The sequence below is a fragment of the Anolis sagrei genome, chromosome 1 (genome assembly GCF_037176765.1).
Source record: "Anolis sagrei isolate rAnoSag1 chromosome 1, rAnoSag1.mat, whole genome shotgun sequence".
NCBI lineage: Eukaryota > Metazoa > Chordata > Lepidosauria > Squamata > Dactyloidae > Anolis > Anolis sagrei.
In genome coordinates, this window is record NC_090021.1 from 250,334,287 (window position 1) to 250,350,959 (window position 16,673).

The 16,673-nt window shown below is 39.8% G+C and overlaps 1 protein-coding gene across 1 annotated transcript in view; it reads left to right on the forward strand.

Annotated features, from left to right (window-relative positions):
* The window catches only part of RRAS2 (RAS related 2), a 45,570-nt gene extending 42,774 nt beyond the window's left edge, over nt 1-2,796 (forward strand). The window contains exon 6 of the mRNA XM_060767471.2: nt 1,407-2,796. Within this exon, the coding sequence (XP_060623454.1) occupies nt 1,407-1,494 (88 nt within the window). The 3' untranslated portion in view covers nt 1,495-2,796. The remainder of the gene's footprint in view (nt 1-1,406) is intronic.
* Nucleotides 2,797-16,673: the final 13,877 nt, after the last annotated feature.

Below are 16,673 nucleotides of genomic sequence, written 5' to 3' on the forward strand. Positions count from 1 at the left end.
GAATAATAAGATTTTTAGTTCACTTTTAAATCCATTTCTTAAGACGGCATGCCTTTTCCTATTGGATTGTCACCTACTTTACAAAGCTAAAGTGAGCACTTCCATTGTGAAATATCCCTCTGAATGGATGGGAGATCTTTTCATGACCTGGAGCCTCTACTGTCTTTTAATACTGAAAAGCAAAGATGGGAGGAGTACTAATATGAATCAAAATGCTGCTTAGTACAACGACCTTGAACACACCAAGATCTGTTACGTTATGACAATTTCACTGATTGCATGGCTAAAGTACTATGTATCTTCTGTATTGTTGAATTCTGATAAATTAAAGCATATTGAAGGAAAATACACCCCGTCAATGTATATTATGATACTCAGGGCAATTCTATACTAAAAGACATGCTAGTCTGTATGATATAGGTCCCACAAAGGCTTGTAAGGAGCCCTTTTCAACCAGGAATTGGTGCAAGTCATTGCAGGGTGAGCTAAAACGAGATATTAATTAGTATTGTCAATGTACCTGTCTGAACATATCTCCCTCTATGAACCATCATGGAGGTTAAGATCTTCTGGGGAGGCCCTGCTTTTGGTACCACCTGCTTCGCAAGTGCAGTTGATGGGGACAAGAGACAGGGCCTTCTCAGTGCTGGCTCCTTGGCTCTGGAGCTCTCTCCCCAGTGAGATTAGATCAGCACCCTCACTCCTTGCCTTTAGAAAGAGAACAAAGATGTGGTTATGGGACCAGGCTTTTGATTAGTAAAGTAATGCAGTACAAGAAATAAATACGAAATATGTGCAATCGACATTTGGAATGGCCCTGGTCTATGGGTTTGAATCATGTGATTTTGATGTTTATATTTTTTAATTTTTATGTTCTCACGTTTTATGTTTAAATTTAATGCATAGTTATGTGTTTTGTTTAGATTTATGATTTGGTTTTATATGTATGTGAGGCATTGAATTTTGCCATTATTTGTTGTAAACCGCTTTGAGTCCTCCCAGGGTGAGAAAAGTGGTATATAAATACAGTAAACAAACAAACAAACAAACCATAAGTGCTTCATGAAAGCAAACAAAAAGCCTCCTAAAAATATAAGTGTAGTTTAAGGTTCCACTGGAATTAGAACGTATTTTTAAAAAAATCTTACAGTGTAGTAGCATTACTCCTATAGCTCCAGGGGATGGGTTTTGTGATGTTGGAGTTTGCTGCCATATTTTTAAACTAATAGGCAGTGATTTATATTAACTATTCAAGAAATCTGTGGCCAAGATAGAACTTTCTAAAAAGTAGTCAGTGGTCTGTATAAACCCTTCAATAAATCTGTGGCCAAGTTAGAAGTTAAGTATGTAGTGTTTATACCTGGGACTGCACCCTGAGTTTAATCTACCATTTTGTTCCTTCACAGGAAATTTCAAGAACAAGAATGCCCTCCTTCTCCAGAGCCAACAAGGAAGGAAAAGGACAAGAAAGGGTGCCATTGTGTTATCTTCTAAGAAAAGTTTGAACCAAGCTATCAACTGCCAGATTAATTCCTTTCACCTGTCTTTTTACATGTTCCGGTGTTCTGTCTCACCTTTTATGTGCATGTTGTCTAAATATGGTCACCAAAGTAGCCTTAGTCTGAAAAAACAACAACAACCAGGCTGACCCAGTCCTAATGGGTGTCTTAGTCACCTCAGGGCAAATGTCAGTACACTAAGGCCTCTCTTAATAATTCCCAATTTTGTCCTTTGCATAAAGAAGCTTGCATCTTGTGGAGATTTTTCGCAGTGGAAACAATTCCACCTTCAACAAGGTATTGAAACCAAGATTAAACGTTGCTGTTTGGGTATCTCCCTCTCCTCCCCCCATTTGTGATTTGTTTGTTAATTGTACTCAAGACAGAATTTGTCAATTTAAATGTAGAATATTTTTTAAAAAGCGAATATGGAGGTTTTACCCTTTGATTAGGTTAGACTTCAAGATTCAGCTTGCCTTACAGGAAGCCAATACACTGAATTTCATTGTCAGTAGAGATTTGTGTTTCAGCTCTCGTTTATGCTGCAGTTTGTTTCAGTGGTCAACTGTCTACTGTATTTATTTTATGGCTCCGGTAACAGCTACAGGGTTATAACTGTTACAGCTGTGTGGCCAAATGCCTAGGCTCATTCCAATCATGAGCGTTTTAGGTTTTGAAGCTTTTACATCATGGTTTGGAATGATTTTAATAAAAGTGTCTTCCTTTTGTATTTCCAGTTAAGGGATTCAACAAAACTAAACCTGTAGCTGTTTTTATGTTTTGTTTTCTTTTTTTGTTTTCTATGTAATATATATAAAAAAGATGAATTTGCTCTTTTCATTGTCAGATGATTAAATGTTTTTTGCTATATACTTTTATACATTATTTTCTTATCAAACTAGTTAACAAGTATTTTTATATGTTTGTAAGCAAATATGCTTTCATGGCATAACTTGTGTATATGTAAAGATGAGTATTTAATTCTCACAGGACAATTTAAACTGACAAGATTAATGGAGGATTTGGTAGAACTGTGGTAGAATTTTCTTCTGTTCCAGTTGTATACTCAAAATGGCCAGTCATGTGCCTGTCAACTGTATATCTTTAAAGTGTCAAATATTTTCCTCAGATTGCCTTCCTCATCCTTTACAGATGACTGACTGTTATGTGATTATTAAACTGTACAAACCTTTTAACTGAATGTTCAGTTCAGTTGTGGATGATGTCCAACTGTGAATTATGCAAACTCTGGCTAATTCAGGATTATTCTGAGACATTAAATACTGAGTGGTATTGATACGTTGTCATTTTACTGCACGCATTAATGTTTGCCTACATTCATTGGTTATTGAACCACTCTTCTATAGCATAGAAGCTCATGATTCATAGTAATGGGAAGAGGAGAAACCCAATATCTGCAGTGGAGACATACGTATGTACCTTTTCAAGGTGAAATGCTGGTGCATTAGCAGGCTTTAAGATCAACAAGGATAAAACTAAAATAATAACAAAAAACATTTCTAAAGCAAGAATTGCAAAATTGCAACAAACAACAACGTATGAAATTGTTAAAAAAATTAAATATTTGGGGATAACCATTTGTAACTCCAACTCACATTTAGTGAAAAACAACTATGACAATGCCTGGAAGAATATTAAGAGAAAACTAGATAATTGAAACCATCTTAAGCTGTCCCTCTTGGGTAGAATTGCCATCATAAAAATGATATTCATGTTTCAAACAATTCCAATTCTAAGATCAGGGAAACAATTTAGTGAATGGAATAAAGACCTAACAAAATTTATTTGGAATGGTAGAAAACCGAGGATAAAACTCAAAATATTGACAGACGCCAAGGATAGGGGAGACTTGGCACTACCCAATTTACAACTTTACTTTGAGGCGTGCGTATTGTCATGGATCGAGGACTGGGCAACATTACAGAATGAAAAGATGTTGACCTTAGAAGGGTGGGACCTTAGAAGAGGATGGCACACCTACATCTGGTATGGCAAGGCCAGAGTAGAGAGCAATTTCAGAAATCACGATATTAGAGGACCCCTATTGAAAGTTTGGGATAAACATAAACCTACCTTCTACGATAAGACACCAGTGTGGGTTTCATCTGCCGAGGCGTTTCATAGGAAAGAAATCCCTTGCGAGAACTGGCACCCCTACTCCAAACTACTAGAGAAAATCAACAACATTTGGGAACTGAAACCACTAGAAGAAATAAGGAAATTTGATAGCAAGATGAGTTGGTTTCACTATTGGCAAACTAAGGAATGTTTTAAAGAAGATCGGAAAGTAGGGTTTACTACCAAAGAATCAAATTGGGACAGAGTAATGAAGAAAGATCAGAAATGAATAAGATTGCTCTATCAAACCCTGCTGGAATGGGACTTGGAAAAGGACAGAGTAAAAGAAAATATGACGAGTTGGGCCTTTGATGTAGGCCATTCAATATTACTGAAGGACTGGGAAACAGTATGGAAAAGGAAACTAAAATTCACAAAAGCATCAAATATAGTTGAGGGCTGGTATAAGATTTATTTTAGATGGTACTGGACACCCTCACGTTTATCGAAATTCAACAAAAATTACAGTAATAGATGTTGGAGATGTGAAAAAGAGCTAGGCACACACTTCCATATGTGATGGGGTGCAAAACAATCAAGAAATATTGGTCAACAACACATAAATACACACAAAAAATCATCAATGTGAAATTTGAAATGAAACCGGAGCTTTACCTCTTAAACATATCAGAGCTGAATTTAACTGAAAATGAAGAGAGGATCCTCTTTTATATAGCAGCCAGAACAACAATTACCCAAAAATGGAAGGAAAAAGTCTCTCCACAAATTGAAGAATGGATAAACAAAATCTTTGACTACATGAATATGGATAATTTATCACAACAGCTAAGTAATAAAGTTAAGAAAAAACAAATGGACTGGGAACCTTTAAAAAGGTTCATGCAGAAAGAAATGCAAATTCAATTATAGAGATGAAAGTTATAGCAACCAAAATAGGAAAAGAAAGATAAACGACACAAAAGAAAAAATATCGGACAAATGGTTTTTACTCCTTGCGGCCCGAACCGGAAGTCATCACCCTCCCTGCACCCCTCTAACCTACCCCATCTCTCCCCCCCCCCTTTTTTTGTTAGCTATCTCTTCTCACTTTAGTCTATCCTTTCCCGACTATCTCTTACAACACATTGTTCTCCCTCTTTCACTGTACTTTACCTGAAAATGAAAAAAAAAAAAGGTGAAATGCTGGCTGACCCAAACAAGGGAATCATGCGGTTCTCCAAATGTTGTTGGAATTGCAATCTCTAGATATTTTTCACAATAGGTTGTAGTGCTGAGGATGATGGTAATTGCAGCCCAATAACATCTGAGGTGCTGTGACTTTTCCCTTTGGAGAGTGGTTCCCAACCTGTGGTCCATGGACCACCAGTGGTCCGCAAGAACTAAAATATGGTCTGTGGCCTCACCATTACTACACAGTTGCAACGACAGTGACTGGTCTCGTGAAACCCTCTATTAGTGCTGAGGCTTATTAAATATTGTTTTCTGTGGGCAAGCAGATGGAGTCTATTCGATGGCATATGTTCTGCATCAGAAACAAGAGCTGATGTGGTCTAGCCAATGCAATTTTCTGAATTAGCACCTTAAATAATAAAACCAAATCTAAAGTTGAACAAAAACTGATTTGTAACCCTTTTGGTACTAATATTCGACAGTGGTTCCTGGCCAAAGTGGTAACTGGTCAAGTGGTCCCTGGTCTGGAGTAATAGTGATTGCCTGATCCCTACTGAAAAGTGCCTGAAACATCATCTTCAACAACAACCTCTGTGCATCTCCTTATTGCAAATGGAGATGGCTTATGTTGATCAGTTACAGATGGAAATTGTACTCATCTGTTGCTTGGGAAAGGCATTGTAGAGGCTAAATTGAGTTTGATGTGATCATGTGTGCAATTCATTTGGGATCCTGGGTTTCCATTTAAAATGCCATATATAGATTACTGTGTCAAGATATTTCTTTATTGCAAAATCAGTAACCTCGCCGAAGTGGTGATTCAGTTTTCATGAAGCAGCATTACACAAAATTGGTGGATGGTTTCAGTTTGTGAACAAATACAGCAAAAGGGCCTTTTCATCCGGATGCAGTGATTTTTTTTTCTGGAATGCATTGAAGTCCCAATTTAATAAATGCATTTCTTTTTCTCTCTCCAAGAACACAAAGAACTACTCCATAACCAGCTTAACTTAACATAACTGCAGTTTCACTTGATATAAGAGGGTTTTTGCTAGGTTATAGCATGTGAAAGCTGCTAAGATGGGGCACATACACAGTCTTTGCAGGTTTGAGGTGATCTCCTATCTTGCTTTGGGATTTTGTTTGATGTTTGTTTGACACTGGCCTTATGTGCTCTCTTTCCAGACTTGGGTCATGGTCCACTCTGAAATCAATGAATTTAGATTTCTGTCTGCAAACCATAATATAGTAGTGTTTCCATAATAAAAAAAGAATAATGAATATCCCCTTCCCAGTCAGAAATTACATTATAACGCGTCTTTATTCTAATAAAGTATACTTCATGGCAGTCACCTTTAGTCTGTTTGCTTTTCACTCACATCTAAAGTCTCAGACTTGCAAGCATCAGTTTGTGATCTGATTTTAGTCCTGGACAATGAACTATGCCTTGCTTCCTCAATTTTTCTACTGCGAATTGTGCAAATATTAAAAGCTACACTTGGTGTGATGAGGGAAAGATGACTGATATCTGTGCTAACAGTCTGAGCTATTGTGTGTAATACATGTGTATATTATAAGCTTAACTCTCCCAAACTCTTTTACTATGTCACACAAATAATAGCACAAGGATTACACCAATTGGAGCACCCGGTGTCGCAGTGGATTAAACTGCGACAGACTGAGTTGTTGAACTTGTGGACCGAAAGATTTCTGGTTTGTATCTGAGGAGCGGGGTGAGCTCCCGCTGTTAGCACCAGCTTCTGCCAAGCTAGCAGTTCAAAAACATGCAAATGTGAGTAGATCAATAGGTACTGCTCCAGCGAAAAGGTAATGGTACTACTTGCAGTCATGCCTGCCACATGACCTTGGAGGTGTCTACAGACAACGCCGGCTCTTCGGCTTAGAAATCGAGATGAGCACCAAGCCTCAGAGTCAGACATGACTGGACTTAATGTCAGAGGAAAACCTTTACTTACTACACCAATTAGCTCTGCTTGCTCCTGCTTTTCTTGTAGAGTCATCAGGCAACTGTTTTCTTTACCTGAGAGAATATTTCTCTGGGAATCTCTAGATCCTCCAGCATGACTATGGTGATCTTCCTCTGGAAGATGTCCTTTATATAAAATGGCAAAATAAAGGTTTGTTTTTGGAATTTTAAAAATATTTTAAAACTATGGATGGTGGACTCTGCTGACTGGAGGGCTGACTGTATTGTCATCACTTTCATGAAGATCTTCCGAGATGTTTCGGAATGTCATCCCTCCAACACCTTCCTGCTTTCCTGTGCAACATGAAATGTTTTTCCAGAGTTGGGAACTGTGGGTGCACTGCGATGGGAGAAAAGGACTAGCCAGTCACTGTAGGGATGTATCTGACTCCTGCTACTTCCTCAGACCTTGGCATGGTATGCTGTTACCTCCCAGGGGGTGAGACAGGCTGCAGGGCTGCTCAGGTCACTTAGTGAGGAGAAGAGACAGATGTCGAATAGCTCAGTTTCCAGGGCTACCTCCAGCTGGCCTGAAAGAGCAACTGGCCTCCCAGTTGTGTTCCTCAGCAACCGCAGGAGACTGCTCTGGCTCCACTCGGTTGCTTCGTACAGGGTGGGAGAGAGCAACAGCTAGTAGCCCAGCTGTTAAGGACAGGCAACTGCAGCAGTGCAAAAAGGATGTTTGAACAGACTGCCTCTTGAATGTAGCCCAAGAGGGCCAGCCAGAAGCCCAGAACAGACAGAATAAAAGAACAAAAAATTATATAAAGCACAAATGGCCTCATTTCTGCCTGCGTGCCCAAAGGGGAATTATGAAGATAGAAGGCATTCCACAGAAACACAGCTATTTCCTGTACACCTGTCTTGTATTATTCCCCAGATTTGGCATGGAGCCAGAGTTCCCATCTTTCACCAAAGCAACACTTGAACCTGCTGTTTGATTATTAAATACAGGCCTGCATTGGCACAAATTCTTTTAGATGATGGGGTTTTCATGTGCTCAGCAAAAATCTCTGAGCAAAAATCAGACCAGTTAGCAACCTGGAATGATTAAAAACAAGCACTGGAAAAAGTGATACCATCAACTGGACTTTATTAAGATACTTGTGGTGCTCAGCTTTTCGGAGGAAAGGTGTAGTAATCAGATGCTAAGCCTTGCACTCAGCATCTAATCATCAGAACTATAATCAATCCAAGTAAAAGTATTGTTCTTCCAATCAGTTTTCAATTTGTCAACAGGGGATCCCAGTTGGAGGTTTGCTATTATGTTGAAATCAATGTAATCATTGCACTCATGGCCCTCAACAACTGGTACTGAGAGGCACACTTTTTCTGGTACTGGAAAGCCATCATAATTGGTGACCATCATAAACATTCAGCTTGATGACAACCATACATGTTTTCTGTAGTTTTATTGATTTCACTACAGTCTTTTTTTTTTTTTTTGCATGACAGTAAACTTCCTTTTCAACGGTGTAAGCCCAATTCAATTCTGTGGGGGGAGGAGGCATAAAGATCTCACATAGTGTGATGTCAGATGAGTATGTAATAGGATCCAGATGCCATTCCTAATTTCAGAAGTGGCATCTGAGACTAAGACAGCTTGCTGTATCTGCTAGTAAGTCTACTAATACAACATAACATACTAAAGTATGTTCACACTTTTCTCAACATCTGTAGAATTCAAGAACTAAGATGGTAGATATAATTTGATGTTACAATATAGACAATCGTGGTGTGATAGAACACATGGCACACCTTGAAACTTTTTACAACGTGTAGTTAATTGCTCCAAACTTGCTACAATAAAAAGTTTTATGTTCTTGGGTTGTGGGGGGGGGGGGGGGGTGGGGGGTGGGAGAACAGCAAGGAAGAGACTAATTATTATTATTATTATTATAACTTTATTTGTACCCCGCTAGCATCTCCAAAAGGATTTGATGCGGCTTACAACAGGCCGAAGCCCAATACAATACAACAACACAATACAACAATACAATACAATACATAGCAAATAAAACAGTTGAAGCAGAAAACAATAGCAGTAACAATACAACAGAACATTATTAAAAACTGAGCCGGCTGTAGTAGGGTACAGGATTAAAAGTGCTGAAAGTGTTGGAGGGATATGGGATTAAAAAATATATAGGTGCAGTGTGCGCTGAGGGTGATCTTGACTCTGCTAAAGTGCTTCTGGGCTTGATAGTGGGGTTCCTAATCTGAGAAGGCACGTTGGAACAGCCAGGTTTTCAGGTTCTTTCTGAACACCGCCAAAGTAGGGGCCTGTCTAAGATCTTTCGGGAGGGCATTCCAGAGGCGGGGGGCCACCACAGAGAAGAGGTGAATTTCACAGCCTGTGACCAGCCACCAAGATCAAACATAACTCTGAGGGTGGCAGTATTAAGAGAAGATAGACTTTCCTTGGAGAGCTCAGAGGCTGTGCAAGCGCATATGGGGAACAATAGTCCCTACAATAGCCTGGAGCAGTCAGTGTCTTTTGACTTTATACAAGCTGCAGGGGTCATTTTGTATAGCTCTGTTCTAAGCTAGAGAAAAACAGTGTAGGTTGTGTCTTATGTAGACCCCTTTTAGTGTATACTTGCACCTAGCTTGGTAGTTGTGTAGGATTATTGTAGCTGTGACTAAAAAAGCTGGAACATGTGCTGCGGAGGAGAGAAAATATTGGATAGAATGATGATGTCTTGATGCCCTACTTTTTTCTTGAATGGCATCTTTTTTGGTATCACAATGGAGTCTCTCAACGTTTTGTTCATTTGTTTTTCTTCTATGTGCCAGTTGTGAAACAGGAGGTGCTGTTTTGAGATTATCACAGCACATTCAAAAAAAAATCTGCCATGTTATCATACAAATGAATTGTTTGATGCAATTCACCTTTGTTTTCTGAATTTTCTGTGTATGTGTGTGTGTTCTTTTTTAAACAGTATGGCAGTGAGAAAGCCCTAGTATATCTGTGTCTTCATATGGGATGGAGAGACAATATGGAATTTTCCCTAACTTGTTTTATCATCGGTGATGACTATATGAAAAGGATAAGTGCTCCCCTTGAACATGTTCTGTATTGGATTAGATAGGCTAGCAAGCAGCATTCTGAACTGACAGGTCTGTAATTGGATTAACTGGCCATTGACCCAATCACACATAGTTTTGGGTGTGGTGTAAAAATAATCCTCTTAGAATTATGAAGTTCTGTAGTAAGGTATGAGTGCAGGCAAGTGGTGGGAAGAAAGGGCATTCTTAACATACCAGCCTCAACACTAGTTTATGTCCTATCTAAATACCCACACTTCTTCCTTTTTTCTCCCTCAACCCACCTTTTCTGGATTCATCCTTAGCCACCACTGAGTAAAACTAAGGCAAAATATACTCAACTGCTGAGTTGGTGTGAGTTTTCCGGACTGTATGGCCATGTTCCAGAAGCATTACCTCCTGATATTTCCCCCACATCTATGGCAGGCATCCTCAAAGGTTGTGAGGTCAGATGTCAGGAGAGAATGCTTCTGGAACATGACCATACAGCCAAGAAAACTCACAGCAATCCAGTGATTCTGGCCATGAAAGCCTTTGACAACACATACTCAACTGCATTTGTGCACATTTTCTCCCCTTGCCTCACCCTGTCCATCAAAACATAGATTGACGTCTCCTTGAGGCATGGACCTATCTTTTTGCTGGCATTATTCTTTGAAACCTCGATAGCAATTATGGTATTTTATAAACAATAATAAGCTTAATCCTCTGGTTTGACTGTTTATGTGAACTTCCAGGGGTATCCACCTTGTATATGAACAAACTGTCATTACAGACTAAGCGATGAAAAACCTACCTTTCATAATCTGATAGAAATGCTATGATATTTGAAAAATGTTTGCAAAAAATACTGAAGCATGAAAACCTTGAAGGCATAGCTGTAAGAAAATATCGTTTTTTCTTTCAAGTTTTCTTTAAGGAGAAAAAAACCCCCAAAATATAGGAAACAAGCTTGCTCCCTCCTTTCTATGACTTCCCCTCACATATTTGTGTATGGCCCTCATCATGTCTCCTCTCAGCCTTCTCTTCTGCAGGCTAAACATGCCCAGTTCTTTAAGCCACTCCTCATAGGGCTTATTCTCTCTGAGCCACCAACTGCCCTGTAGGAAATATCAATTTTTGAATTACTTCTTATTCACTTCCCAGCAGGAAGAAGGGGGTCAGTCTAGATGTCCCTTGATGGGGGTCTGCATATGATTTCTGTTCTCCCCCAATTTAACACAGTTTGTGCCACACAAAGTTTCTGGAGTAGAACAACTACTTTCAAAGTAAAGACCACCCAACGAATCAGGAAATAACATTTACATACCAGGAACAAATTTTCTTTATTATTAAAAAATGTTTGATTTTTTTTCCCTGGCAGGGATTGAACTCACAACCTCCTGGTTCTGGGGGTGGTGCACTCTCTCAGTGAGCCACAACCACTCTGTAGCAAATTGCAATTTGGAAGTTATAATTACTTATTCACTTCCCAGTGGGAAGTTGGGTCAGTCTATAAAACATTTTATAAAAACTTTGAAAATTTGCCAAAAATCCATGGATAAGTCGAAAATTATGAAATTTGGTGAGCTAACAGTGGTCCATGGGTTCTACAACTGTAGCAAGTTTCATCATTATTGGTCTAAAAATGGGGGGTGGAGAATCCCCTGAAGTTTCCCCAGAGCCAGTGCTGTTTTTTTCCTATTGCACATGCTTGTCTGCCATTAACGAAGCAATTCCGAAATTTCAGAAAGTTTTGAATTTTTTTAAAAAGGAAGTAGCTTTAGAATCGAACCACCAGTGGCCTCTACATTCGAAACATAGCTTTCTTGGTCAACAATCAGGGAATCTGGGAGTTGAAGTCCAAAAGATCTGGAATGCTGCTCTTGAGCAAAACATCTTGCCCATTCAGGGTAGTGCTGAGTAGTTAAAGTAGTGCTGGGAATGATGTAGCACTGCAGGAGTGTGACTGTTGTTGTCCCTTACTATGGGCTTCTGGGACTTTCAGTCTAACAACATTTTTAGGGCTGCATGATTTTACATGCGCAGAATTTCAGTGAGGCCAAGGGAAGATTTTCAGAGGCTCTTTGGAGATGGGTGAATAATAGGGTCTAATCTCATCTTCAGTACATGATGTGATGTCACAGGAGAGGATGCTGTACGAAGTCCTTGGCTATTGTTTACATTCATCCTTTTTATTGCCATGGGAACAAGTAGGAGGATTAGCCTTGCAGACAACACCTTTATGTCGTCTGATAAAAAGGATGGACTTCCCTAGGGGATGGGCGGTGGTTGGGAGATTGAAACAAAAGCTAAAGAACAAGGATTATTTTATTTAGCTGGGCTTAGTCAATGGGTGCTGTTTGAAGATCAGGCATCCATGTGGGATGGAATTAGCCTTGCAAGTGTATCACCCCCCTCGGCCATCGCTCCCTTTGTTTTCTTGCTTAGACAAGGCATTCTTTGCATATTGTCCAGGCTGCTGGGAACTCTGACTCAATTGTTTTCTTTAGCTGTTGACAGCTGAATCAACAGTTTGTCCAGCAGAGGGGGCCTTAAACATACTGCAGGCAGCAGCAAAATGTTCACTCCATAATGACACAGAGAGAGAGAGCAAGCTTGGATGCGCATCAAATTGGGCTGGATCTTTCCTGCTCCAGCAAGCAGAAGTGTGAGAGAGAAGGCTGGTAGGCAAGGACTCCAAATACCCTTTTTAAATGTAGCTGTGTAAGCAAAGCAGTTGCATAAATACAGAAATGAACCAGATTAATTTCCTGTTTTAAGAGGGCCTAAATATCCTAAAGATCTTGTATGGTCTAGGAAGCTATACAGGGTCAGCCATGGTTAGCTCTTGGATGAGAGACTGGTGACAAATAGCAGGTGCTGTAGGCTATATCGCAGAGGAAGGAAATGGCAAAACTACCTTTCCTAATAAAACCACATGAAATGTACAAGGTTGCTAAGGGTTGATACCTGATTTGAAGCTGTCAATTCTCACTTAGAATTTCTGTCTCACAATTCTCTGATATACCAAAATCATTTGCAAATGAGAGTTAAAGATGAACATTTAAGGTAAAGGTAAAGGTTTCCCTGATATTAAGTCCAATCGTGTCCGACTCTGGTGGTTGGTGCTCATTTCCATTACTAAGCTGAAGAGCCGGCATTGTCCATAGACACCTCCAAGGTCATGTGGCCAGCATGACTGCAAGGGGCGCTGTTACCCTCCTGCCAGAGTGGTACCTATTGATCTACTCACATTTGCATGTTTTCAAACTGCTAGGTTGACAGAAGCTGGGGCTGACAGCAGAAGCTCACGCCGCTCCCTGGATTCAAACCTGCAACCATTTGGTCAACAAGTTTAGCAGCCCAGCAGTCTAACCCACTGTGCCACCCGGGGTCCCTGCAGTATTTAGGGCAACAGACTTACGCATTAATTTTAAATGTCTCCCGAATGGCATTTTCAGCAGTAAAATACCAGCAACTGAAAAACATGAATTGATCCAAGATGAATATATATTTCTTTTAAAATAAAGATAGAGAACTTTTGACTTTCCAAATTTCTTGCTCTTCACTTCCTTCCAGCTCTGCCCAGAATGTCCAATAGTGAGGGCTTTTATTGTCTATGGTCTAAAACAGCCAGAGGACCAAAATTTTCCTCATGCTGGACATAAATTGGGATAAGATTTAGCAGATGTTACAACTATTCCACCACATATGTGGTGTAGTACTGCCAAATGGCTTTAACTTGAGTCCTATTAGTACCCTAACAAAAGTAGACCAATTAAATCAATTGAATTTAGAAAAGTGTTGATTTCTAATTCAACAATGGAGTCAATGGGGTTATTCTATTTGGGAGCACCAATAGGATGTAAGAATTTATCTTTTCAACTCTGATGTGTTATTCCTATAGAGATTTCTTGTGTATCTGCCCAACTTTATTTACACATCTTCTTGTTCTACACAGCTACATTTTTCTCCTGAAAATTATAAATCAACACTTTTGCAAATCCAATTGATTTAATTGATCTACTTTTTGTTAGGGGCATTAATACGACTCAAGTTAAAGCAATCTGGCAGTGCTACACCATGTATGTGGTAGAATATTTGCAATATCTGCTAAATCTAATCTCAATTTATGTCTCGCATGAGGAAAATCTTGGTCCTCTGGATGTAAAAAAAAAGATGGATGGCAACTTCCACTTTTAAGCCACCGAGTGAAATAAAACTGGCTTGTATTTCACTGAATGTTTTGCTGGCACATATGTCTGTCCTATCAGAAGAACGTTTAGATCCCCATCAGCTTTGCTTTGTATAAAACCATAATGGATTCCTCCTCCTCCCCTTCCACCTCCCCTCCTCCTCTTCCTCCTGCTCCTGCTCCTGCCCCCGGTCCTCTTCCTCTTCCTCCTCCTCCTCTTCCTCCTCCTCCTCCTCCTCCTCCTCCTGCTCCTCCTGCTCCTGCTCCTCTTCCTCCTCCTCCTCCTCCTCCTGCTTCTTCTTCTTCCTCCACACTGGGGCACTAGCATTGGACACCTATGACTCTAAGGCTTTGAAATCTAATAAAGTCTTCTTCTCCATTGAGTCAGGGTTTGCATTTGCGGGGACAGGTTGACGGCGTGCTAAGCTTGGAAGAATGAGAGAAATACAAATATGATTTCATTGCTTGACAGGCACCACCTGAAAATAATCAAGGTATGTGTCATGTATCATGAGGAAACACAAAGGCCCTAGTTCTCTTCACAGAGTGATGCATTATGCATGAGTCTACACTCCTTTAGAAATTCTAGATTGGGCTGAATCCATCCCACACAGAGTACTAACCTACTCTAACTTTCACGCCTTAAACAACAACACTGTACTGATTTGTAAGGAAAGATATAGATGCCTAAAATGAATGGATAGTGATGTAGGAAGTAGCCATAGAGTTACCTTCTTTCCCATGTTTTTTGGAATGCTAATGTTATTGGGCTGATACAGGGAATTATTAACCATCCCACAGAGAAGAATTTACCATCCCACATCCAGAATATTTAAATAAGCAATAAAAAGTACTAATGTAGGATTTATCTCCCAAGGGAGCAGCACAGAAAAGGAATAGCGAGAGTAGGTGAGCGATTGCAGCATAACTGATCTGGAGAAACCTTAAAATGGCCTTCTTCAATCTAATCTAAAAGTGACGATGGCAGGCAACAAAAATAATAATGACAGGAAAGATCATTGGTAACAGGTTAGTCAGGACTTTCTCTACTCCAAAATGTACACGAACAGAACAGAAACAAAACTATCAAGATCAGCACCACAAACAATACTGTGACTGTCCCAAATGGGGAATAAAGCCAAACTAGGGAAAAAACAGCTAAAAAAGCTCAAACAGCCAAGTGGCTTGAAATATTGAAGGCAAATTTGAAGCTGATGTTTGTTCCCCAGTTCCCTGCTTCAGCCCTTTGAGAAACCAATTCCAGGAACAACAACAACACACTTTATTTATATTCCACCCTTCTCCCCTAGGAGACACAAAGTGGATTACAGCATTCACAGCATACATAGGAAAACATTCAATGCCTTACAATCACATACAATGAGACACACAAATATAGACAAGGTAAAAGCTTCTCCTTTTATTTCCAGCTTCTGGAGGTGGTGCTTGTCTGTGGCTCTGAGGGAGATGTTCTCCATTTTCAAGCCAAGGAACCTGCATTGTCACCTTCCTGGTCATGTGATCATCAAGACTGCTTGGAGCGTCTCTTTTGCCTTTTCCAACCAAAGCAGTACCTATTTATCTACTCACATTTTGCATGCTTTCGAACTGCTAGGTTGGCAGGAGCTAGGGTTAACAGCAGGAGCTCACACTGTCCTGCAGATTTGAACTGTCAACCTTCAGTTCAGCAGCACAAGGGTTTAACCCATTGCGCCACTGTGATCCCTATCAATAAAATAAAACCATAAAAAAAGAAAATTTCCCTCTTGATCTCAGGATACATTTGATAACTTACCTGGAATAATGTCTACATGACTGTAGAAACATAGTTATAGATGCATGTCATTTGAAAACAAAACAGATTCTGTGATTCAGAGTCTGGAAACTCAGATCATGAGAGCTGGAGGTGATGAATATATTAACATGGGCTATTCAAGCTAGATGGCATCTACTTACTTTAGGTCTAAATGAGAAGAGACTGGTTCAGTTTTGGAATTACAAGCAAATTGTTATGATAATTTCTCTCTTGGAAGAGGAAGCTTCAAAAATAAATGGGACTGATTTATTTTAATGAAACAAATACAGACACAAAATGATTTATCACAGAGATCTTGGTAAAGCAGATCTAAAACTGGGTGCTCTGTGAAGGCATTGTGAGTGCCAATCTGAACCCTAAATTAAGAATGTGGCAAAACGGAACATGAGAAATATTTTATACACATCAGAGCTGTGTCAGTTGATGGGCCTTTCCTTTTGTTTCATTCAATTTGTCTTTGCAGTGTTTTCTTGGTCTATTGACCAAGGATTGAATTGAATGAACTGCATGCAACTTGTAACCCTCTAGGTGCTGTTGGACTGCAACTCACATCATCCCTAATCAATATTACCAGTGATATGGGATGCTGGAAAATGGAGTCTAAGATCATAAGATTCCTGTGTGAGATAATTGGCAGTCTGCAAGGATGTTGCACTGCAAGAATGTTTTTTACCATCCTTGTGGGAGGGTTCTCTCATGTCCTCACCTGGGGAGCTGGACCTGACAGAGGGAGTTCAACCCGTTCTTTCCAGATTTGAACCGCTGACCTGTTGGTCAGCAGTCCTGCTGGAACAAGGGTTTAACCCATTGCACCACTGGGGGCTCTCTGTCTTAGTGAAAGAGTACCGAGAGAAAGCAGTAAGCAAACACAAATCC